The following is a 25,378-nucleotide window of genomic DNA, read 5'->3' as shown; positions in this document are numbered from 1 at the left end:
ATATCATCTTTAATTTCTTTCATCAGTGTCTTATAGTTTTCTGCATACAGGTCTTTTGTCTCCTTAGGTAGGTGTATTCCTAGGTATTTTATTTTTTTGTGGCAGTGGTAAATGGGAGTGTTTCCTTAATTTCTCCTTAAGATTTTTCATCATTAGTGTATAGGAATGCAAGAGATTTCTGTGCATTAATTATGTATCCTGCTACTTTACCAAATTCATTGATTAGCTCTAGTAGTTTTCTGGTGGCATCTTTAAGATTCTCTATGTATAGTATCATGTCATCTGCAAATAGTGACAGCTTTGCTACTTCTTTTCCGATTTGGCATCCTTTTATTTCTTTATCTTCTCTGATTGCTGTGGCTAAAACTTCCAAAACTATGTTGAATAATAGTGGTGGGAGTGGACACCCTTGTCTTGTCCCTGATCTTAGGGGAAATGGTTTCAGTTTTTCACCATTGAGAAGGATGTTGGCTGTGGGTTTGTCATATATGGGCTTTATTATGTTGAGATAAGTTCCCTCTATGCCTTCTTTCTGGAGGGTTTTTATCATAAATGGGTACTGAATTTTGTCTAATGCTTTTTCTGCATCTATTGAGATGATCACATGGTTTTTATTCTTCAGTTTGTTAATATCACGTATCAATTTGATTGATTTGTGTATATTGAAGAATTCTTGCATTCCTGGGAAAAACCCCACTTGATCATGGTGTATGATCCTTTTAATGTGCTGTTGGATTCTGTTTGCTAGTGTTTTGTTGAGGATTTTTGTTCTATGTTCATCAGTGATATTGGCCTGTAGTTTTCTTTCTTTGTGACATCTTTGTCTGGTTTTGGTATCGTGATGGTGGCCTTGTAGAATGAGTTTGGGAGTATTCCTCCCTCTGCTATATTTTGGAAGATTTTGAGAAGGATAGGTGTTAGCTCTTCTCTAAATGTTTGATAGAATTCACCTGTGAAGCCATCTGGTCCTGGGTTTTTGTTTTTTGGAAGATTTTTCATCACAGTTTCAATTTCAGTGCTTGTGATTGGTCTGTTCATATTTTCTATTTCTTCCTGATTCAGTCTCGGAAGGTTGTGCTTCTCTAAGAATTTGTCCATTTCTTCCAGGTTATCCATTTTATTGGCATATAGTTGCTTGTAGTAATCTCTCATGATCCTTTGTATTTCTGCAGTGTCAGTTGTTACTTCTACTCTTTCATTTCTAATTCTATTGATTTGAGTCTTCCCCCTTTTCTTCTTGATAAGTCTGGCTAATGGTTTATCAATTTTGTTTATCTTCTCAAAGAACCAGCTTTTAGTTTTATTGATCTTGGCTATCGTTTCCTTCATTTCCTTTTCATTTATTTCTGATCTGATCTTCATGATTTCTTTCCTTCTGCTAAGTCTGGGTTTTTTTTGCTCTTCTGTCTCTAATTGCTTTAGGTGTAAGGTTAGGTTGTTTACTTGAGATGTTACTTGTTTCTTGAGGTAGGATTGTATTGCTATAAACTTCCCTCTTATAAGTGCCTTTGCTGCATCCCATAGGTTTTGGGTTGTCGTGTTTTCATTGTCATTTGTTTCTAGGTATTTGTTGATTTCCTCTTTGATTTCTTCAGTGATCTCTTGGTTATTTAGTAGTGTATTGTTTAGCCTCCATGTGTTTGTATGTTTTACAGATTTTTTTCTTGTAATTGATATCTGGTCGCATAGTTTTGTGGTCGGAAAAGATACTTGATACGAGTTCAGTTTTCTTAAATTTACCAAGGCTTGATTTGTGACCCAAGATATGATGTATCCTGGTGAATGTTCCATTAGCACTTGAGAAGAAAGTGTACTCTGTTGTTTTGGGGTGGAATGTCTTATAAATATCAATTAAGTCCATCTTGTTTAATGTATCATTTAAAGCTTGTGTTTCCTTATTTGTTTTCATTTTGGATGATCTGTCCATTGGTGAAAGTGGGGTATTAAAGTCCCCTACTATGATTGTGTTACTGTCGATTTCCCCTTTTATGCCTGTTAGCATTTGCCTTATGTATTGAGGTGTTCCTATGTTGGGTGCATAAATATTTTCAATTGTTATCTCTTCTTCTTGGATTGATCCCTTGATCATTATGTAGTGTCCTTCTTTGTCTCTTGTAATAGTCTTTATTTTAAAGTCTATTTTGTCTGATATGAGAATTGCTACTCCAGCTTTCTTTTGGTTTCCATTTGCATGGAATATCTTTTTCCATCCCCTCACCTTCAGTCTGTATGTGTCCCTAGGTCTGAAGTGGGTCTCTTGTAAACAGCATATATATGGGTCTTGTTTTTGTGTCCCTTCAGCCTGTCTATGTCTTTTGCTTGGAGCATTTAATCTATTTACAGTTAAGGTAGTTATCCATATGTATGTTTCTATTACCATTTTCTTAATTGTTTTGGGTTTTTTATTGTAGGTCTTTTCCTTCTCTTGTGTTTCCTGCCTAGGGAAGTTCGTTTAGCATTTGTTGTAGAGCTGGTTTGGTGGTGCTGAATTCTCTTAGCTTTTTCTTGTCTGTAAAGGTTTCAATTTCTCCATCAAATCTGAATGAGATCCTTGCTGGGTAGAGTAATCTTGGTTTTAGGTTTTTCCCTTTCATCACTTTAAATGTGGCCTGCCACTCCCTTCTGGCTTGCAGAGTTTCTGCTGAAAGATCAACTGTTAACCTTATGGGGATTCCCTTGTACATTATTTGTTGTTTTTCCGTTGCTGCTTTTAATTTAATGTAATTTAATTACATGCTTTTGCATGTAATTTTTGATAGTTTGATTAATATGTGTCTTGGCATGTTTCTCCTTGGATTTATCCTCTATGGGACTCTCTACACTTCCTGGACTTGACTGACCATTTCCTTTCCCATATTAGGGAAGTTTTCAACTATAATCTCTTGAAATATTTTCTCAGTCCCCTTCTTTTTCTCTTCTTCTTCTGGGACCCCTGTAATTCGAATGTTGGTGCATTTAATGTTTTCCCAGAGGTCTCTGAGACTCTCCTCAATTCTTTTCATTCTTTTTTCTTTATTCCACTCTGTGGTGGTTATTTCCACTATTTTACCTTCGAGGTCACTTATCCGTTCTGCCTCAGTTATTCTGCTATTGATTCCTTCTAGAGAATTTTTAATTTCATTTATTGTGTTGTTCATCATTGTTTGTTTGCTCTTTAGTTCTTCTAGGTCCTTGTTAAACGTTTCTTATATCTTCTCCATTCTATTTCCAAGATTTTGGATCATCTTTACTATCATTGCTCTGAATTCTTTTTCAGGTAGACTGCCTATTTCCTCTCCATTTGTTTGGTCTGGTGGGTTTTTACCTTACGCCTTCATCTGCTGTGTGTTTCTCTGTCTTCTCATTTTGCTTAACTTACTGTGTTTGGGGTCTCCTTTTCACAGGCTGCAGGTTCTTAGTTCCTGTTGTTTTTGGTGTCTGCCCCCAGTGACTAAGGTTGGTTCAGTGGGTTTTGCAGGCTTCCTGGTGGAGGCGACTGGTGCCTGTGTTCTGGTGGATGAGGCTTGATCTTGTCTTTCTGGTGGGGAGGACTGCATCCGGTGGTGTGTTTTGGGGTGTCTGTGACCTTATTATGATTTTAGGCAGCCTCTCTGCTAATGGGTGGGGTTGTGTTCCTGTCCTGCTAGTTGTTTGGCATAAGATGTTCAGCACTATAGCTTGCTGGTCGTTGATTGGAGCTGGGTCTTAGCATTGAGATGGAGATCTCTGAGAGAGCTTTTGCCATTTGATATTACGTGGAGCTGAGAGGTCTCTGCTGGACCAATGTCCTGAATTCGGCTCTCCCACCTCAGAGGCACAGGCCTGACACCCGGCCAGCTCACCAAGACCCTGTCAGCCACTCGGCTGTTGGGAAGTCTGAGGTCTTCTGCCAGCGTTCAGTAGGTGTTCTGTAGGAGTTGTTCCCCATGTAGATGTATTTCTTATGTATTTGTGGGGAGGAAGGTGATCGCCACATCTTATTCCTCTGCCATATTGAAGGTCTCCTCCACTTGTTCCTTTTTAAATGAAAATGCTTTTTACACGTTGATTTTTTTGCTGTTTTGCATATTGGGGGTTCACAGCTAGTCTTACCTTGCACAACTTTGTTTCACTGTTGATTAGATTATATCTAAGCTTGCGAACATTAAATGCCATTTTGCAAATAAAACTATTGTATTTTCTCATCTAAAATTACTCTAAAAATGACACAATCCAAAATCCATGAAAGGTTATGGGAGACCAAATATAACAAGTTGTTAAGGCAGATGGACTACTTTGGTTGAGAAGGCTGTGTGCAAATTTAGATATATGATTTTAAGCAAATCAAAGGATTTTTTCTTAATTTTAAAATCTGATGTTCTGTATTAGAACATAAAAATATAATTTGAGTTATAAGTAGCTTTTCAGCTCAACTGTTCGACTACCTGAATATCACAATTTCTGATTTATCGTATGAATCATGTCAGTTTTTATTGTTCATATCTTTTCAGGCATCTGGCAAGCTGAGATTGCGATTTGTTTTCACATATGTTGTGATAGAGAAGATTCAGGATGTGTAGTGGTTTAGCATCAGGCTGTATGCGCTTTAATTCTCACTTCCAGTGGTAAAACATTCTGTCATATTTTTAAAGTATTGGAATTCTCATTCTAATGTATGTTAAGTGGTTTTCTATTTCTATACTTTTTGTATTTCCTTTATCATCTCTGCCACCCACCTTCCCAATTATAAACAACAACAAAATTCTACAAATATGATCATTAATTTTTGTTTTCAGCATAGTCTAGATATCTAAATAAATGGATGGTTATCTGAATACAATCTTACAGTAGGATAATTGCTTCATTTATAATTCAAATACATATTTAGGTAATTCTTTTCTTAAATATATTAGTAGGTATATATAATATGCTTAGATCTATGTGTCTTTACTAAACTGTGATGTGGTTAAGCTATCTTAAACTTTTCCTGTTTGTTTATAAATTTCTTCTGAAATTTTCAGTCTTCTGAAATTAAGACTTCATTTGTCTTAAATATTCCTGATTCTCATATACCAGTTGCTATAATTTAGTTCTTATGGCTTGTCTTCTATTTTTCTTTCTTCTTCTATCTCACATATATGCAGTTGAGAAATACTATTTCAAATAAAGCATATGGAAAATAACAGATGTATTACAGTTGGTCTCTGAGAAAGTTGGCTATTCGCTGGATGAAATAGTCTTGAGAATCTTTTATTGGAAATATTTTAACTGTTATAAATTGACTATTAATTGATACCATCATGAACACCTTCCTCCCAATTTTCTGTCAAGTTGCCTTTGCTTTCCTATTGTACCTCTCTTGCCTTAGTAACCTTTTTGCTTCCTCCTACTCTCCACTCTCACCCCTCTAATTGTGACTAATGGCTAGAACCTAATACACATTTCACCACGCACACTTTGCTGACAACATAAATTATTTGGATAAAGATGGACAATATTCATTAGCTGTGTGTTCACTTTACTGAAAGAGCCTTACACAGGAGTGCCACACTCTCCCATTTTTATTAAAAGTTAAAATGCTTTTCCTGTCTTGGGGGTTGGGGTGAGTTAGCCATGATAGAGGACAGGGCTACAGTGCTAATAAATAAAAATAATAAGTATTACCGCTGGTTGAGTGACCCTGGGAAAAGAGACTACAAAGCTATTTGTTGTTCCCTTTCACTTGTCAACAGCACTGGCTTAAAAGCTTTAGCCATTGTTGAGGACCTAACAGAACCCTTGGAAAGTTAGAAAGACAACTGTCAAAAAAGAAACTCAGGCAAAGATTAGTTGAGTATTTTTGTATTTCTGTGCTGTTTTGGGACAATTCATATGTTAACCTAATGGAAGTGACAACAGTCTTTGTCCCTCTTACTACTACAGCTCTTTCAATGTCATCTTTATTGACATGAACCAACTGAAAAATTCATAGGAATGACAGATAAACCAGTGAAGCTAAGGGTTATGAATCATTTTCATAAAAATGTGTAGAAGTAGAACTATTACCCTTTGATGCAGTTTTGATTTCTAGGTAGTTTTAGTGATGGGCAGAGTGAAGCATATGTATATATTTTTCATTTGGATTTTAACATAGATCCCTTGGGTTGTTGTATACTAAGTTGTAGTTGTAATGTTAGTCAACCTTTTTAAATGTTACTGTGTGCCCAGCACTGTCTTAAGCATTTTACATAAATTATTTCATTTAATTCTTTTGACAATAGTATAAGTATAGTTATTATCCCCTTTTATAGACGAGTAAATTGAAGCATAGAGAGGTTAAATTACTTGCCAAAGGTCACAAAATTAGTCATAGTAAGTGATGGAGTCATGTTGCATGACATTAAGTTTTTTTTTACATTTAGTAGCAAAACAAAGATTTTGTACATGAGAAAAAAACTCCTTGCAATTCCTTTTTGAAATGCTGCCCTCAAATTACTTATGTTATTTTTTTCTGGGATCTAATATTTAAAACAAGAAATAAAAGAGTGTTTTAGTCTATGCAAGGAAATGCACTTGCTTTCTGAGTGATGGAGTAGATAAAACTAGGAGAGTTTCATAAGTCTGTCTCTTAATGGATATTTTGTGTAGGAAATATAGAGCCATCTTTTGAGGAGAAAACCCAAGTTTATTGATATGTAGCAGTTATAGCATATTGATTATGGTATATTTAATCATGTAATGAAAAAATATTCTTCTAAAATATGGTATAAGATTGGATATAATTGAACAGGTGTGTTAACAGTTATAGCCTGTATGTTGAGAAAATTTAAGCCAGTGGGTAATGATTTAGATATTGCAATATTCCAAAAACTGGTTGCACATTAAAAATTTCAAAACTTGAGTCAGCAGGCCAAAGAATTTTTTTTTCTCTTAACTAAGCTCTTATTAAATTTCAAGTGGAAACAAAGAAATGTTTTGGCACTACTAAAAGTAAAGTATTTCTAGAGCTTAATTCACTTCAGGATGATTACATATAAAATGAGGCTTATTGAAATCCTAATGCTTTGGAATTTCACATGTGTTTCTATTGTGTGTTGTGGTGTGTGTTATTTTTTAACATTTCCTAGAAGAACTTGACATTTCCAGTAGCGGACTAGCTATAGTGCTTGGCTAATGAGACTATTACAAGGCCTTCTGGTCTTCAGTGCCCAGATACTCTCCAGATATGTAGAAGTTTTAATATTACTTCCATTGCATTGTTTGATATTTGCCCCCAAATGTTGTCTAGACATGCAGCTATTGTCAACATGAATTGAACTCTTACTGGTATATGATTTCCAGATTTAGCCCAACCTTCCCCTCAAAAAAATCTTATTATCAGTAATTGAATAACTAAATAGCAAGACTGTAATTAGCTTTTTGAAGAAAACTATAGTTAGCCAAATGTACTAACTAACATTTATAACTAACTATTCTATATTTTCATGGGAGCCATCAAGTGAAAGCTTCCAAGGGGAGATTATTGAATTAACGGTACCTAATTCTAACAGATGTTCACCACCCACACCACCTATCATCTAATTATTGTCTAAAACTAGATGAGGTGAATAAAACTGGACTAACATTTTATTTTTGAAAAGTTTGACTCTTTATTAAAAGAACTTATTGTGGTGTATGGTATATGGAAAAGAACACTAAACTAGGAGTTAGGCTTCAAGTGCTGCCTTCGTCATTAATTAGATTTATTATCTTAGGCAAGTTTTAACCTTAATTTAGATTTTCAGTCTGTAAAATGAAGGGTTTGATCTAGACTATTTATTACCCAACTTGTATTGAGCAAAACAGTTATCTCCCAACACTAGTTTCCTTGGTCAAATATTTAAGTAATACTATATAATCCATAACTCACTTAAAGTTGACAGTCTGTTAGCACATAAAGTGATCTAAATCTTGTAAAAAAAAGAAATGTAAATTTGTTTAATGTTAATTAGGTTTACATGACAGTGGAATGCTTACTTTGTTTGCTTTAGTTTTACTTGTAACCAAGCAATTTATGTTGGTTACAAGTAAACCAACCAACATAAATTTATGTCCAGTATATGTTTTAGTAAATTAGTTTTGTGGAATGCTTATCTAAATGTTATCTAAAGCTCCTTCCAGGTTTAAAATGCTGATTCTATGATATGAATAATCGACATATGCTTTTACTTCTTGACTTTGAAAGAGGTATTAGTATATTTTTGACGTTCAGCCATATTGTTGTTCCTTCCAAAAGACAACTTTCATCCCTAAATGTACACCCTATCACATGTCAGGAATAACACAGCTTAGTTTAAGCCACAAAATTAAAGTATAAACAGTGGTAGATTTGGTATGACCTAACTCCTGGGACTTTGTTTAAAAAGTCACATATTATACATACATATTTTTTGCTTGTTCGATTTTTTCAATGAGCTCTGCCACTGCAGCTCAAGGGAGATTAAGGAAAAAAAAAAACCTACATAAACACAAAGCAAAAACCTGAGCTTGTGTGTAAAGCTACTGCACTGGAGCGAATGTGGTTTAATTCTTGGCACTGGGAGCTTGTTGGAGAATTACAATATGTTGGCATGAGTCTCTGGGTTGAGTCTCATTGTTCCAGATGAGGGAGTCAGTCTTAAGGGTGTTTGGCACTGAAGGGAAAAAGGAGTGAGAGTTATAGGGAATGAGCAGGCCCTAAAGAGGCAGGATGCTGTTGTAACAATGGCTGGCACAGTTAGGGGGGCCATTCACTGGTGGGGATTGCCATAGGCATTGATGTGAAGAACCATATGTGAGTAAAAGAGGCAAGGGTAAGAAGGGAAAAGCAAGCAAACATATCAAAAGGGTCCTGATGGCAGAAAGAGACAAAAGTAATCCAGTTAGAGTCATCTTACTGTTAATGGATTGACTGATAAGGATAGCTTCCATTTCTCTCTAATTTATCTTACAGCTTATTTCTTAATATTTATTTTATTTTCTCTTTAAAAATATATATGCATTTACCTTACCCCTAAAAAGACAGATTCTCTAATTAAGAGGCTGTGGTTTTGTATTCCATCTGTTCTACTTTCTGGCTAGGTAATGCTGGGCCTTGATTTTCTTTCTGAGCCTTAGTTTTCTCATCTGCAAAATGGATAAAATGATAATATACACCATTGACAAATTATTGTATCTGACAGCATTATGTAAACTGAAATGCCATGCAAATAATAATAACTATTATTATCTGTCATGCTTATTTTAATACAGAGAGCTCTAGCTTTAATTTTAATGGTAATCATGATACTCCAATGCTTGGGAGAAGTAAATCTCAAGAGACTCTTTAAAGTGTTTAAAGTAAAACTATGACACATCTTAACATGAAAATAATGGCTAATCCGGAATTTGAACATTTGGGAATAACCGTATGTCCAGAAACATACCATACTCACAGTTTAAAATACAATTCTACATGTATTTTTTTTAAATCACATCTTAGAAAGTGGAATATTTAATAGATAACTACTATCTCTTTTACTCCATAAGCACTGAAGTAGCAGTTACATAATTGTGTCAGATTTCACTTTAATCATATTCACACATTAATGAACAGATATATTATAAATATTGAGATTTTGCCATTTGATCTTTCACAGTTTTAATCATTTATATTCTGTGGGATCTTTACCATTTTCAGAGAAATTCAGTCATTGGTACATGTCCATTTATTGTGATCATTATTGTGAGATCATTTCATACCACTTCTTCATGAACTACCAGTGGACATAAACTCAAACAGTAGCAGTTGTAGAATATTGAACATGGATTTGCTTAAAGCTCTTTGTTTTACAGTAATTCAGACAGAGAGGTAAAGTAGGTGAAAAGATATGCTTTTGGTCCCCCTGAGCTAGATAGTGTTAAAGTCCTGGTGAGAATCCATATTGTTTGACTTATAGCCCAATTGTCCTTCCACCATATGAATACATTTTCATTTCAATGCATATATCTGCTATATGGTCATAGGTTTTCCTTAAATCATCCAAAATTCTAAAGTTCAAAGTCATATAGTGGGACTACATCCTGAACATATTGAAAATTGTAAGGAATCTTGGCTTTTAATCTCATCATGCTGCCCATAGGTACATGTTACCCTGGGATATTCAATTTATCCTTTCCAATGTTTACTTCGTCCATCCACTGGAGTTAATAACAATAGTTTTTCTGACTGTCCATGGCTGTTTTGCAAGTGAAATGCAGTAATGTGTGTTTACTAAAAAGAGCAAAGGCTTTGGGATCCAGTAAGTTGAATTTAGCTCCATATTGGGCAAGTCACGGTATTTCTCAAAGCTTTGGTTTCTTAATGGTGAAACAGACGTACCAATATCTAATTCAGGAGATTATTATGAGAAGTTTGAGATACCACATGTAAAGGACCTGGTACACTGTTTCTCACTTAACCCTCAAAATGGCAGCTATCATTATCGTCATCAACAAGAGACTTAGGAATTTGTAGGGAAAAAAATAAACCTTAGTCCAAGACTCAGCTCTACCCATTACATATGGTGAAACCTCAAACAAATCCTTTTCTTCCTTTGGCTTTTTTTTTAACCTGAAAGATGGATATATTAACACAATCTGAGTCTTCAGGTTTTTGCTTTGATTAAATGAGAGAATACGGGTAAAAGCATCTAGCATAGTTCCTGGCACACAGGCTGTTCAATAAACGTTATTGAATCTGAGTTTAAAGTATATACCTCATCCAAATTGCAAGTATTATTGTCTTTATTCATCCACAGGCATGACAACCCTGAGTTAGATATATTTCTGATTTTACATCTTGCAAATTACTTGGTCTTAAAGAAGTTATTCATTTTTTTCTGTAGTGTATGTTAAAAGTCAGGTACTTGAAAAAACTGGCTTTGTATGAGAGCCTCCTATCTTTATGCAAGTTAATAAAGAGGCCAGGAATGTTGTGCAGGTTTCAGAAATCTGGCGGCTGTTTCTTTAACTCTGCAACTTAGACAGAAGACTTCTGTTTCTTTATGAGCACACTACAGTGAATATTTTGTCTAGCTGCAGGGGAAAAGCTTTGTCATGGACTTTGCAGACAATAGCCTTAAAAGTAAAATGGTCTGCTTTTGGTGCCGGGAGGTTCAGGGGCCTATTGTTAGTGCACAATGGATTTCTATTGCTGCATTCCTGCTTTGCAAGGTTTGTTAGCTTTTAATGACTGACGGTACTCTACTGCAAATACCGTATTGGTTGGACCCTGTTTACATGCTACTCAAGAATTTTTGTAGAGTGCTGGAAAAAAGAAACAGTGGTATTTGTTTGACCTACCCTGATAAGGTTTAAAAAATGATTTCGCTCACCAAGTGTTTACTGTGAATGTAGAAACATTGGCTATCCCTGCAGAAGTATTTTAAAGTTACTTTTAAAGCCTCAGTGAACAGAAATATTGATTGCAGTAAGAAGAGATTTAATGCATTTTATTACTCAGAATTGTCATTACCATTTTCAAAACAATGTGGTATAGAAATAGGGATATTTTAAGAAAAAGTAAAAGTAAAATCTTTAGGATCTTTTTTCCTTAAATGTGAAAAAATAGAAAGATGTATTTTGTTACAAAGGAAAAAAACATTTCACACATTCCATGTAAATGTGCACACAGTAGTTGTGGGGTGTGTGTGTATGTACACAGTATACATACAGGCTATGTGAAGAAGTAATCATTCAGAGCTTTTCACTATTTTATTTTCCCCAAGTTTTTGACATCTGAAAAAGAAGCAATCCATGCTGCCACAGTTTTTCCAAAGAAAATTTCACCTCCCATTCGTTGAAAACTCCACACAGGCTTTGTGACTCTGATAGCTGATGTCTTTAAGATGAGGGCCTGAGAAAGGTAGATAGCGTTGGCCAAGATGATGCTGAAGACGCTTCAAAATGCATTTTATTGTGGGGAAAATTAATGCGTTTCTAATAATCTTAGGGTCTCTAGGCCAGACGGTCCCTTTGATAAGTTAACATGTACTCCCTTTATGCTCCTAGTAGGGGGTAAACAAATGTCTGAACAAACACAAATACGCATAAACACCAATGTGGAGAATGGCAGTGTGTGTCTTCGATCTAGATAATAAGTGTGGGTATTGTTATTTAGATGGAGCATACTGGGACACTTATCTTTTAGTACACACCATTTTCTAACTGAATGCAGTGCTAATCGTGGGATTGAAAGCCATTGTAATTGTGTACCCATCTAAATGCTGACAAGAATATACAATTACATTATTTGGAACTGAGTTTAATGTTTCGGAGTTTTATTAGCATTTATATTTACTTATACATTAAAATTCAACACAAAAGGAGAGATCAAAACCATGTGACATATAGAAACAAATATCAGACTACTGCATAACCCTGCTCTCTAAAATCTGCGTGTCCTGTCTTAATACAGGGCGTTTTAAAAGAGTGCGATACATATCTGAAATAAGCAAATAATAAGTTTCCATTATAGGCATTACTTAGTTGTCTAGATTCTGCAATCTTTGTAAAGCTCCTTTTACACCAACTCTTTTTTATATGTTCACGGTACTGGCAAATCTTTCCACAGTGTGCTCACCACCACATGATGTTAAACATATATTATGAAGTGGATGTAATTGTAAACACACAGAGGGACATAATTACATGTAGCAGATTTAAGAGCTAATTCTTTGCCTTTTTTTTACTCTGCATTTTATCAACATAATTATTTTTTGACTGCAGACTAACACCCTGAAATTGACAAGCATCCATTATAGCAGGAATTTGTTCACCAAATTGGAAAACAATGAACTGCAGGTTTATATGTACCCATTGTCATAAAGAATTAGTACGGCTTTGTTCCACAAGAGGAAAAAGCTAATGATTTTGAAACAGCAGGTGACAAAACACATTCTTTTTTTCCTCCCCTGTTATCAGTTTGTTGATGAAGTCATTATGAACTGGGGCCAGGGTAGGGATGGCCTTATTTTTAGCAGATAGACTTTTAGTGAGCTTCGTTATAAAGATAGTCACATTGATTTGCTTACCTGTCTTTTTTTCTTTACTTAGAAACCCCCAGTATTGAAAAGCTACTATCAAAGGACTGGAAAGACAAGCTTCTTGCAATGGGATCAGGGAACTTTGGTGAAATAAAAGGTAATATGTTTGCAATTATTTTGATCTAAAATGTACCGAAATGAATCTGATATTTAGAAATATTAGTGGTGATAAAGTACTTCTGCCCCTATGCACTCTGTCTTTGGTGTTTCTTCTTTCTAGCTTGAAAAAGGATGTACAATGGTTCTTATTTTCTCTCTGTGCCTTATAATAGTATGTTTTTTTAACAGAATAACCCCACTATATCTTTAACAGTCTTTGATTTTCATCTTTTTTTAAAATTTTAAATGACTTACTTTATAAGTACAAATGTATCTACAGTAGGGTTAAAAACTGTATGAGATGATTTTATACATTCTACATATTAGAAGTATGAATATACATAATCTCCACTTAAAACCAGGAATGACAAAGGGAGAAGGTTTAATTCCTCATATAAAAATAAAATCAAGTGATGCTTTCAATTAATTAAAAAGTGTGTTTTCTCAGAGCATAGCAGGCAATCTATGGTTTTCTATTTGTTGCCAATAGGACACTTTTGAATCTGAGTTCTAAAGGATTAATTTTAAGGAAAAACTACTTATTAATATTAATATATTTTGTTATATATTACTCTGTATATTTTTGATAGAGGCTGAATATATATTTTAAATATCACCAGATTTATATTGATATAAATGTAGAAATATGTGTGTAAATAACTTTTTTGCAGATGTGTGTACGTGCAAGTGTTCTCCCACTGAGAGGCAATCATCTCTCTTAAGGCTTTACTACATCAGAGCATCCTGGAGAAGGGCAAAGCACAAATCAGTCTTCTCAAATGTTTGACTTACGTGATGTCAATATCTCTGTTTGGGAAACTTCCATAAAATGTTTGATTGAGTATCTCACTTTTCATCCATATATTTGGAGTTTACATATATTCAGGCTATGAGTAGGTGTGAATGGGTGGTGAGAGAATGAATTCCTGCTAATCAGCAAATTAAGTAACCAGAACCTATAATGGAATGAAATTCAAACAAGTAATAATTAATATCCCTTAAAGAGCTTGAAGACAAAGTTTAAAGAGAACAGAAAAGTTTCATTTTCTGAGGCAGCAAGTCCTCTATTTTGTTGGATTTTAACCCATTTGCACCTGAGATGCAGGATGTATTCTCCAAGGTTCTTTATTCTCCTGTGACCTGGGTAATAACTGAGCAGAGCAGAGAAGACCGCCTGTTCCAAGCCTTGTGATCTCGTTCCATTGGAGGACAAACATTTTTCCCTCCCTCCTTTTCCTCACAAGTCTAACTTAAAAGCAGCAACAGCAGTGATGATAAGCTTAGAGGAAAGAAGCTCAGCTGTCCTTTCAGGCTTGCCTGTGGGGTTAGTTCAGGAAGCTGCAGTACAGTCACAAAAGAAGTTTCTGTCTTTAATTTCGAGTTTTTTAAGCTTCACATTCAGAGCACAAGTTTAGTCATTGTCCTCTGGTTCTGTGCAAAAAGCTGTTTTCTGATGCATTTTAAAAGCAACTGTAGCTCTTTCTTCTGTTGGGGGCATGGTTATTAGGTGCTCGGATCAGGTTTGGCAGAAAACTGGAGAAAAAAAGCGCTGGGTTACTTTTCCTATTGACTGCCCGTGACAGTTGCAATTACTATCCATTGTTCATAGGTGGCTCGAAAGTGGAGAGGATACAATAGTGTGTTGCCCTCTGGGGGGAAATGAATTTGACTTAATGGTTCTTGGGGGGGCGGGTCAGGCCCTATGATTATGTGCTGCCCAGGAATGTGGTTTTCGTACCACCTCAGACGAAGTTAGTCAAGAACAATAGCCTAGCTGTTTGGCCCCTATTTTTTATGAGGCAGATAAAGGTGTAAGTCTCGTGTATGCTTAGACTGTTTTCAGTCAGGGTAGGGAAGGATAAGCATGACCTTTTTTTTAATCTGAAAATATGAACTTATTCAATTATTAGATAATTTATTACTGATAATTCAGAGCAATGTATCTGAGTAGAACCTTTGTATATATTAGGATGTTTACAGCCTTTACAGTATTTACCGAGTCTTCTTGTGGATTGAAACTCTTCTCCTCCATTTACACTGGTCAGTTTTCACTTAACTTTTAATTAGTACCAGGAAACATGACTGAGTGAATGAATGCGTGTGTGTGTGTGTGTGTGTGTGTTGTGTGTGTGTGTGTGTGTGTGTCCATTCTTGAATATCTAAGACCACAGCCAAGTGAGGGCAGAGCTCAGTTCCTAAGTGCTAGCTTCAAGTTACTGTGAGTGAATTACTTTCAGCGCATTTGGACAAAGATTAAACTTACAGCTTGGCAAAATTCAAAGAAGTGTTTCTTACTATTACTATTTAAAAAGTGAAAATGATAAACTTTTCAAAAGAGGAGAAATAAATAGCATTTGGTCTGGATAGTTTAGTTGTCAATAAAGAGTTGTCATACCCACTTAAAGTCCATCTCATTTTTCAAGAAACAGTGTGAGTTAGGAAAGGTCACCCATTTCTAAAAGCATAAAATTATTTTTCATGTTAGATTAGAATTTAGAGCATTTTATGGTCTGGTACTTTGGAAATGTGAAGTAATTAGGTTTTAAAGTTACATTAGAAACAATTCTCTAAAAAAACACACAAAAAAGTACACTGGATTCAGTTTTCCAGAACAAAAGAGTTTGACTAAAAAGGTCTTACCGACAGCAAACAGTCAATATATATTATAAACTGATTAGATGACTACAGAAATAATTTATTTCTTCTTCTCTAATCAGCCGTATAGTGTAACTGGCCAGTTTACAGAGGTTTCTTTGCCCTTATCTATAGCAGGAGCACTGAGTAATGGTTGTGTGAAAGATGGAGAAATACATTTTATAGCCTCATAGTTACTGAGCAGGGAAAACACAGTGCCTGCACTCCAGTTGGCAGCCAGTGGCATCACGCATTGTTTCAGCTAGCATGAAATTCCGTTACACTGAAGGTCATGGCATGGGCACTTCACCTGAGGACAGTATCTGGGGATCCATGGCAGCTTTGACTAATCTAAACAGATCGTCTGTTTTTCAGCAAAGCCATTGCATTTGTGTATTTTACTGACTTAAATGTATTTGTAAAATTATAACAAAAATATCTTCATGCAAAATTCTCTTAAAATATTTCTATTTTGTTCAGGTTATAAAAGCAGGGCATTGTTTGAGGGGTTTTCTGACTAGGTCACTCAGAAAAGCCTAGATCAGTTTCTCTACCTGCCTTGTTTGAAGAATTCTTTAGAGCCTTGTTTCTTTCCCATTGGTATCCCAGGTAGACCCTTCTCACCCTGCTCAGAATGCATTAATTTAGGCCAGTAAAGTGTTATATCTGGTATTAAGGAAAATGCCAGTTGTAGTCGGTATAATAAAAAATTGGCTCTTTTTGAAAGCAATAATTTTGTTCTTTCTAGAAGATGGGACATAAAGGCTAACACCAAACAGCTCTAGAATGCCAATAATGGATTCAAGGAAATAATCCATTCCGCAATACTATGGTCTTTCAGAACTCATGAATTAAAGTCATGCTATGTAGATTCAACACGAGGATTAAAGTAGATCCTCTCTTAGGTGACATAACATTTTGAGATGAAAGAGATATGTAGATTTAGTATATGGCTTGAAAGAGATGATTCTGTTTAAATAACATTAGATGATTTGAAAATAAGCAGGCTTGGAACAGGAATCAGGTCCCAGGTAATAATCTAGTAAGAGGTATCCTTGGATTTTTGTAAATTTAAAACACGGAAACTAAAATCTCAGCATTTAGATATGTAAGGGTTTGTATAACTTTGAAAGCTGTTTTAAACCCATTCTTTTAAAAGTCCAGTAACTATTTAAGAAACACATGGTTTGCTAATTACCTTGTGACTATTTCATTTGTGCATTATATATATAATTTCTTCACATTTTTTCAGAGGGGTTGGAAATGTTGATTATTTTCTGAGGGAACTGTTGTATCTGGAATTTGTTTAACATAAGAGTCAGCCATAAGGAAGGTACATAACATATAGTCATTTACTTCTAAATAAAGTAAATGTTTAATGTTTTTAATCTACTAAGCTTGTTTTATAGTTCCTTGTAGTTGCTTATGAGTAATGTTTTCACTTTTTGTAAAAACTATTTCATAAGAACTGAAGAAAGACTACTGGTGCACAGGATATAAATTTTTAAAATAAGTTTGGCAGTGTCTATAAAAGCAGAAAGTGACTTTATGTTTTCTGCAAATCAGTTACTTGCTCTGTCTTAGAAAGCCAGAGTCCTTATGCCAGTATATAAACACAGCAAACGATGGGAAGAGAGCAATTAGCCACTGGCTCTCATTGATTTGTATATTGATAATCCAGTTCACCAGTTAAGAAGTTATATATACCTTTTACAGCAGGCACTTAATAATGCATATTTTAAGCAGATACTTTTGCATATTTAATCTAGGGTTTATATTTGAAAATAAAAATATTCTCTCCTCAACATTTTTCTCATTTAAAGATACATTCATTCATTTAACAAGTATTCATCTGTCCGAGGGTTGTGAAGATTCTAAAATTAAAATAATTATAAAACCATTGTTTTTTTCTTGTAGATGTAGACTCCAAAGCTTACGCTATCCAGATCATTGCATAATAGAATTAACCTAAAACCTTTTCCTCTTTTAAATTAACATTTCTCTTACTAGGGAAGCATGATGTAGTTAAAAAGATTTGGTGTCTTGTTGCCCTGATTCTCTCAAAGACTTGTGGAAATGAGGTTACCTCTTTTGGTTTATTTCCTCATCCCCTCATTTAAAAACAGTTGCATTGATTACATGCCTGTTTATGTACAGCCACTCTGTTAACATCTTCCTTACAAAATTATTGTAACAAAGTCATTTATTCCTATTTTATGTAGGAAGAAATTGAGTCTCAGAGAGACAGATTAATTATCCAAAACCACGTACTTTAGTTGTGACAGGGTCAAGATGTGACTCTAATTCTGTCTGCCTTCAAAGCCTGTGCTGTTTACATGATGCTTGGTAGTCCGTCTTAGTAAAGTTGGAATGGGTGATCTCTAAAATCCTTTAAAACATGAAAACATATTCAGACCCACCACAGCTAGATGAAGAGTCCCTCTGAGATGCACCCATCATTAGCCTGCCTCCATGGTGAACTTTCCTTGTAGACTATCTAGCTTACTGTAGGCTCAAAGTTTGGAACCCAGTACATATTTGATGAATGGATGACCAAGAAATGCCATGTTTTGAGATGGCTATTATTGACTACATTCCAGTCTCTAAATGCAGCACATTGAATGTGATATTCAAAACAAAACTGTATTTTACATTTTAAGTACAATACCCAAGTAAGCGGGTAGAATAATCTTGGGAAAAGGTTATAAAATTACAATCTCCATTAAAAGGTAGACATTTGTCGTAAGAAATTGTATAGAACCATACTTTTAAAAAAGGTAAGAACGACCCTTGCTTTCACTGTACAAATGATAATGCACACATCTTGTTCATAATGTCCCAGAAACAAAATATCCAGCCATGGGGTAACAATGGTAAAGACCATAGCTACTTTTCAAGTGTTCCATTTCATTCTGATAGTCGCCCTTAAAACGGATAGCTTTCACGGGAATTTCCTGGCAGTCCAGTGGTTAAGACTTGGTGCTTTCACTGCCGGGGAACTCCCGCAAGTCAAGCTGTGCAGCCAAAAAAAAAAACCTGGTAGCTTTCCATAGTACATATATTTTAAAATCCAAGCCAAAGTCCACCTTTTAAGATACTGAAGCAAAAAGAATTAAACTATTTTTTCAAAATAAATTACAGAAATCTGAAAGAAGGTTAGAATATTTATCGTATTAGCTGTGTACACTAGAATATCAATTTATAGTCATGTAATACATGATAGCATTCCTTATGTAATTTTAATAGATTCCAACTTCTAAGAGTATCTATATTGCTGTAAAGGATATATAACTGAATTTTATCAAAGTTTGATTGCATTCATTGTCAATGAAAAAGACCAATGCACAGATGTTTGTAAGTTAGATAAATTAAATATTCCTTTGATGAAATAGAATAATGCCATTCATACCTTCTGATGAGGGGGTCTGACTTTTACTCTAGTTGGATAAGACTGCCATTGAGAAAAGCTTTAGTTGTAAATTTAGAATAACTTAAGTTTGTTTCTATTCATTATATTTTCAGTTCATTCAACAAATACTGCTATCTGTCTTGCCATGTGCTATGTTCTGGAGATGTATTGGTAGCAAATGGAGTAGACAGATTTCTGCCCTTCTGGAGCTTACACTCTAGTAGAAGCACTTTCTTCTTTTTTTTCCCCAATTTTATTTTATTATTATTTTTTTACATCTTTATTGGAGTATAATTGCTTTACATTGGTGTGTTAGTTGCTGCTGTATAACAAAGTGAATCAGCTATATGCATACATATATCCCCATATCCCCTCCCTCTTGCGTCTCCCTCCCACCCTCCCTATGCCACCCCTCTAGGTGGACACAAAGCACTGAGCTGATCTCCCTGTGCTATGCGGCTGCTTGAGGCACTTTCATTAGGCAGAATTTTTAAAGGCAACATAACGAATGACTTTTAGATCCTTCAGGTGGATTATCAGTTGAAAGCAACAACATTTCCATAAAAAAAAATTAAACCAAGTAGAGTCCTGTCCAAATTATAACACTGATAATCTAAGGAACACCAACAATAAAAGAAAAAACACATCCTGGCAAAGATTGACTGTTGCTTTGAATTACATGTGTGGTAATTTTTTTGAGGGAAGAAACATAATCTCTAGTTTACTTTCAGCATCAAAATTCTAGGACTTTTCCTATCCTGGGTGACTATTCCTTCCTTTTACTTTTCCTTTAGTCATATCAAAACTCCCAAAAATTTACTGTGATTTTGATTGTAACTTCAAGCCATATATCTATTGCATTTTGCTAGAATAAAACAATATTGGGGAAATATAAGCTTCCAAAGATTTTTTCTTGTTACTTCAAATGTATTTGAAAGCATCCTTAACTTAAGTAATCCTAATAAAGGTTATTTATCTATTTGCATAGAATCATATATTATCGCTCAATTAAGGACTTTTCTCTCATCTTAAGAAGTTTATTTATTTAATTCATTTAATAAAAGGTTATGGGGTGCCTACTATGTGCTAGGCATTACTCTGGGGACATAGTATTAAACAAAAAAAGCTAGAATTCTGCTATCATGGAGTTTATACTCTACTGGGAGATTCAATAAATAAATAACTGTGTCAATAATGATACAACATATGGTGCTAACTACTATAATCTTGGATTTAACTGTAATCTTGGGTGGCCATAATGTGATCAGTTAGTTTTCCAACTACGTTTCATTATTTCATGAGAGCATAAATTTATATTCTCAAACTTGAATATTTTTTCTGCTAGCTATATTATATTTTTGAAGAAAGCTTCTGAGTGGCATATGAGAAAACAGTCTAAAACTTGATTAACTAATAGAGTTTTCCTTTTTAAATGTAGAATTCCTTAATTCTGATTCTTCAAGATTCTCTTTTTAAGAAAAGAAGAATCGTATCACTGATAATAATACCCTTGATCTCTTTTTTTTTTTAAATTAATTAATTTATTTATTTTTGGCTGTGTTGGGTCTTCGTTTCTGTGCGAGGGCTTTCTCTAGCTGCGGTGAGCGGGGGCCACTCTTCATCGCGGTGCGGGGGCCACTCTTCATCACAGTGCGCGGGCCTCTCACTGTCGCGGCCTCTCTTATTGCGGAGCACAAGCTCCAGACGCGCAGGCTCAGTAGCTGTGGCTCACGGGCCTAGTTGCTCCGCGGCATGTGGGATCTTCCCAGACCAGGGCTCGAGCCCGTGTCCCCTGCATTGGCAGGCAGATTCTCAACCACTGTGCCACCAGCGAAGCCCCCTTGATCTCTTAATAATTGTGGTTATTAAATTTTCATGTTTTGTCTTGCCTCTTTGATTAAAAAAAAACTGCTTAGGGCCAAGAACTGTGCTTTAAGCCTCTTTTTATTTCCATCAAACCCTAGCTTAGGACATTGAGAATAATAAATGGCTCAGCCAACAGTTTTTTATTTACTTATAAGATAAAAGGGGGAAAACAGCTACAGATTATTACTCATCATAAATAAAAAATCAAAATATTTGTTCATCCTGATATTTTGTAATGAGTAAATAGCCATCACTTTTTACTGTTGAGTTACAATCTGAAAGAAGGTAAGTATATGTTTGTGTGTCAAACCTTATACATGTAATAATTCTCTATACACCAGAGTCGTTGTCATCGAAAAACCCCTCTCTTCTCATTTCTCTTTTCTTACATGTTTTACCGCCGTCTTATTTTCAGGGACTCCCGAAAGCCTCGCTGAGAAGGAGAGACAGCTCATGGGGATGATCAATCAGCTCACCAGTCTGCGAGAGCAGCTGTTGGCTGCCCATGACGAGCAGAAGAAACTGGCTGCATCTCAGATCGAGAAACAGCGCCAGCAAATGGAGCTGGCCAAGCAGCAGCAAGAACAGGTGAGCAAGGACTAGAGACACAGCCAGATTCCTCAGGTTGTGCTTTGCCTGCAGCATATAGGTCACTCTTGGAGGCAAACAAAGATCAGCAAAAGCTTCTCCCCGCTTCCTTGCCTAAGTAAATAAAAAGGCAAAGCACCAAAGTGAGCATAAACCTCAGCTGAAAAAGCTTATTAACTGTTTTAGTGGAACATAACTTGCAAGTGATTATAATCAAGGGGAAATTCATGGGCAGAGTACCAAAAAGAACCATGGAGAGTCAAGAGAGCATTTCCAGTCAGGGACATTATGAAAGATTTCATTCAATGTGTTTGGTGTGAACTTTGAAGGCTAGGTAGGATTCAACAAGTGAAGTCCATTTCCAATCATGGGGCAAGAAGTTTGGTTTGGAGGCTATTATGATGGTCTAAATAAGGCGTGAGACTCTAAACCAGATAGGGTAATGACCATGGAGAAAGGGATAAATAGGTGGAAGAATTATGGTCAGTTGAATATTTTAAGTGGGCTAAAGAGAGAGGAAAGGTGTTGAGCCTGGGTAACAGGGAAGGTCAAGAGGAGGGCAGATTTGGAAAAGCAGGTGGTTTTATTATGCTGAATTAGAGCTGGTGTCAGGTTGTCCATCTGAAAGTATGTGAGAGAATAGAAATAGCAATTAACAGTTTGGAAGAGAGGGCTGAGCCTAATTTCCTAGAGTATCTACATAGAGGTGGTAGTTTAAACCACTGGAGAAAGTCAGTTTCATTCATTTATTCAAAAAATAGTAATCAAGTGCTTCTTGTGTGCCAGGCACTGTGCTAACTACTGAAGTTACCTCAATTAACCAGAAGGACAAAGCCCCTAATTTCTAGTGGAAAGAGAGACAATTAACAAAGGAAAAGAAAAATGAACAAAATAACTTCAGATAGTGATAAGTAATTTGAAAAAATGTAATGAGAGTAACTTAATAAATATTGATTAATATGGCAAGTTTGGGTTGCCATCTTAGTTTGGGTGGTTGGATCTGGCAGTTAAGCTCAGATCTAAATGACATATGAGAGGCAGCTGTATTAATATCTAGGGCCAAGGTGTTTCATGCAGAGGAATGACAGGTTTATAGGCTTTAAATGAGAGTAGTGGTGATATCATGAGAAAATGGAAAGGAATTAAGGGAAGATAGATCCTTGGGAGATGCTGGCATATAGCTGGTAGGGAGAGGAAAATGAACATATCCAGAAGCAAGAAGCTACTAGAGTAGTCATTTAGATTCTCATTGTCAGCCTTTAAGCATGTGGCTTCTCTGGAGCTTTAGTAGCAGAAATCAGATAATAAGAATTGACATGTAGAAGAATGATGCATAGTGGGAAAATGGAGGTAATGCATACGAAGTATTACTTAAAAGAGGATTGGTAGTAATGGGAAGGAAAGACAGATGGTGTCATAGGGTGAGCTTACATATAAAGATGGCACATCTTTTCTAGGACTAACTTACTTTACCATCCCATGTTCTGGGTTTAGTGCACTCACCATCTTAAGTGGAGGAGGGCCGTTATTTAGTCAAGGGTACTTTTGTATCTACACAAATACTGCAAAACCTTCTAGACAGCTGTCAAAGTGTAAACTAGAAGAGTTGAAAGAGGTGGAGAAACATTCAGATTACATTTGAGGAGCCCTCCTTTCCTTCTGTTTACTTTTCTCTACCTGATGGTTCATCTCTGCTTGAAAGATGATATTTTTATTTTTAATGAAATGCATCACCATTTTCCTTAAGTATATATTTAGCCTGTTATTGGAGATGGCCCTTATTCCTCTTGCTTTACCCCTATGATGAAACAGCTCAGAATGATTGCCCATGACAGTCTAGAAGAACGCCGCTCTTTTCTTGTTCATAACCCTCAATACCTTCAGACATCTGAATTCAGAAGATCCTAGGAGCCTCTGAAACTGGAGCTCAGATGGGGATATTTCTTTGTAGAGAATCCATACTTTGATGGGCCTGAGGGCATGCTTGTCCTAAAAAATCTGAGCAATTACTAATGGAGAGCAAGGTTTCTTACTTTCTCTTTCACACTCTGGCTCATCCTCAAGTATCATCAACGGATTCTAGAATTTTTTACTTACTCTGACATTCTCCTTAGAACTTCAGAAATCCTTAGGTTCTTCCAGAAATTCTCCGCTGTATTGGAGAGATGCCAGGCAATGCTGCCTGCACAGCCTGAGAGAAGATCCCTCCTGAGAGCTACTGGTCAGGTTCCTGGAACCCGTTCTGCTCTCCCAGGTCCTCTCCGCCATGCAGTGCTGGCTTAAGGCATCACCACTCTGGCAGTCACTGATCTTTTCATCGGGACACAGGGACATTTCTGAAGGACATTTAGTATTTATTCCTTAAGATTCAGGTTAGGTTTCTCTCCCCTTGAGAACTCCTTTTCTGACCCTGCTCCCAACGCTCCCTAGTCAGTATAGTGTGTCCCTGCTCTGTGCTCCATTCCACATTCATCTTTTCAACAACTTTCTGTCGAGCACCAATTTGATGCCAGCTTCTGTTTTAGTTAATGGGATACAGCAGGGAATAAAACAGACCAAAATACCTCATGTATTGAATTCTAGTTGGGAAGAGATAGACAATAAATAAGTAAAATATATGTTGAAAATGAAGCAGAAAAATAGGGGTGAGGGTGCCAGGTAGAGAGACAGGCTCTTTTAAAATGACTGCTCAGGGCTTCCCTGGTGGTGCAGTGGTTAAGAATCCGCTTGCCAATGCAGGGGACACGGGTTCGAGCCCTGGTCCGGGAAGATCCCACATGCCGCGGAGCAACTAAGCCCGTATGCCACAACTACTGAGCATGTGTGCCACAACTACTGAAGCCCGCATGCCTAGAGCCCATGCTTTGCCACAAGAGAAGCCACTGCAATGAGAAGCCCATGCACTGCAACAAAGAGTAGCCCCCACTCGCCACAACTAGAGAAAGCCCATGTGCAGCAATGAAGACCAAACGCAGCCAAAAAAGAAAAAAAAAGAAAAGACTGCTCAGGGAAGGCCTCATTGATGGGGTAACAGCTGAGCAGAGACTTGTAGGAGGTGAGGGAGTGACCAATGTAGTTATCTAGGAAAAGAGTGTTCCAGATGGAGGGGAAAGCAAGTGCAAAGGCCCAGAGGCAGGAGTACCCTCGGGAAATAGGAGTACCCTTGGTGTGTTCAACAGACAGGAAAGCGGAGTGGCAAAGGGAAGCGAGAGAGATGGCATCAGAGAGCTAGCAGGAGGCCAGCTCTTACAGGGCCTTGCAGGCATCATATGGAAACTGGCTTTTACTCTGAGCGAGACAGAGGATTTTGAAAAGATGAATAACACAACACAACTTATATTTTAAAAGGATCTCTCTTGGTGCTGGTTTATAATAGGCTGCAGGGAGCAAGGGCAGACGCAGAAAGAGCAGATAGGACGTGATCACAGCAATCCAGGCAAGAGACAGCAGTGACTTAGAACAGGAGGAAGTGTGGAGGGCTATGAGGTGGTTAGTTTCTTAATAAAATCTTAAGGCACTTATAAAAGGATTTAAATATCAGCTGAAATATTGATATGTGGGAGGAAAGAACTGGACTTAAGGAAGAGAGTGGTATTTCGTTTTCTACCTTTTCCTTTCCGACTTTTCTTCAAAGAAAAAAAAAAGGAATTTCTTTAGTCTGTATTCCTAAGATAAAACAACAGCATTAAAATAATTATAATTGTACCAGTGTACATAGGGGAAATAAAAAATTCATTGTGCAGCCATGTAGATCCAACCTCAT

At 36.2% G+C, this 25,378-nt stretch overlaps 1 protein-coding gene across 5 annotated transcripts in view; it reads left to right on the top strand.

Annotated features, from left to right (window-relative positions):
- SOX5 (SRY-box transcription factor 5) overlaps positions 1 to 25,378 on the top strand; it is a 393,300-nt gene that overhangs the window by 169,355 nt on the left and 198,567 nt on the right. For all 5 annotated transcript variants that reach the window (XM_036866199.1, XM_036866200.1, XM_036866198.1 and 2 more), the window contains 2 exons: positions 13,030 to 13,116; positions 21,443 to 21,615. In XM_036866199.1, coding sequence (XP_036722094.1) covers positions 13,030 to 13,116; positions 21,443 to 21,615 — 260 coding nt within the window. The remainder of the gene's footprint in view (positions 1 to 13,029; positions 13,117 to 21,442; positions 21,616 to 25,378) is intronic.

The sequence above is a fragment of the Balaenoptera musculus genome, chromosome 10 (genome assembly GCF_009873245.2).
Source record: "Balaenoptera musculus isolate JJ_BM4_2016_0621 chromosome 10, mBalMus1.pri.v3, whole genome shotgun sequence".
In the NCBI taxonomy this organism is placed as follows: domain Eukaryota; kingdom Metazoa; phylum Chordata; class Mammalia; order Artiodactyla; family Balaenopteridae; genus Balaenoptera; species Balaenoptera musculus.
Note: the sequence above shows the minus strand (reverse complement) of the source record. Positions and strands in the feature narration are given on the sequence as shown.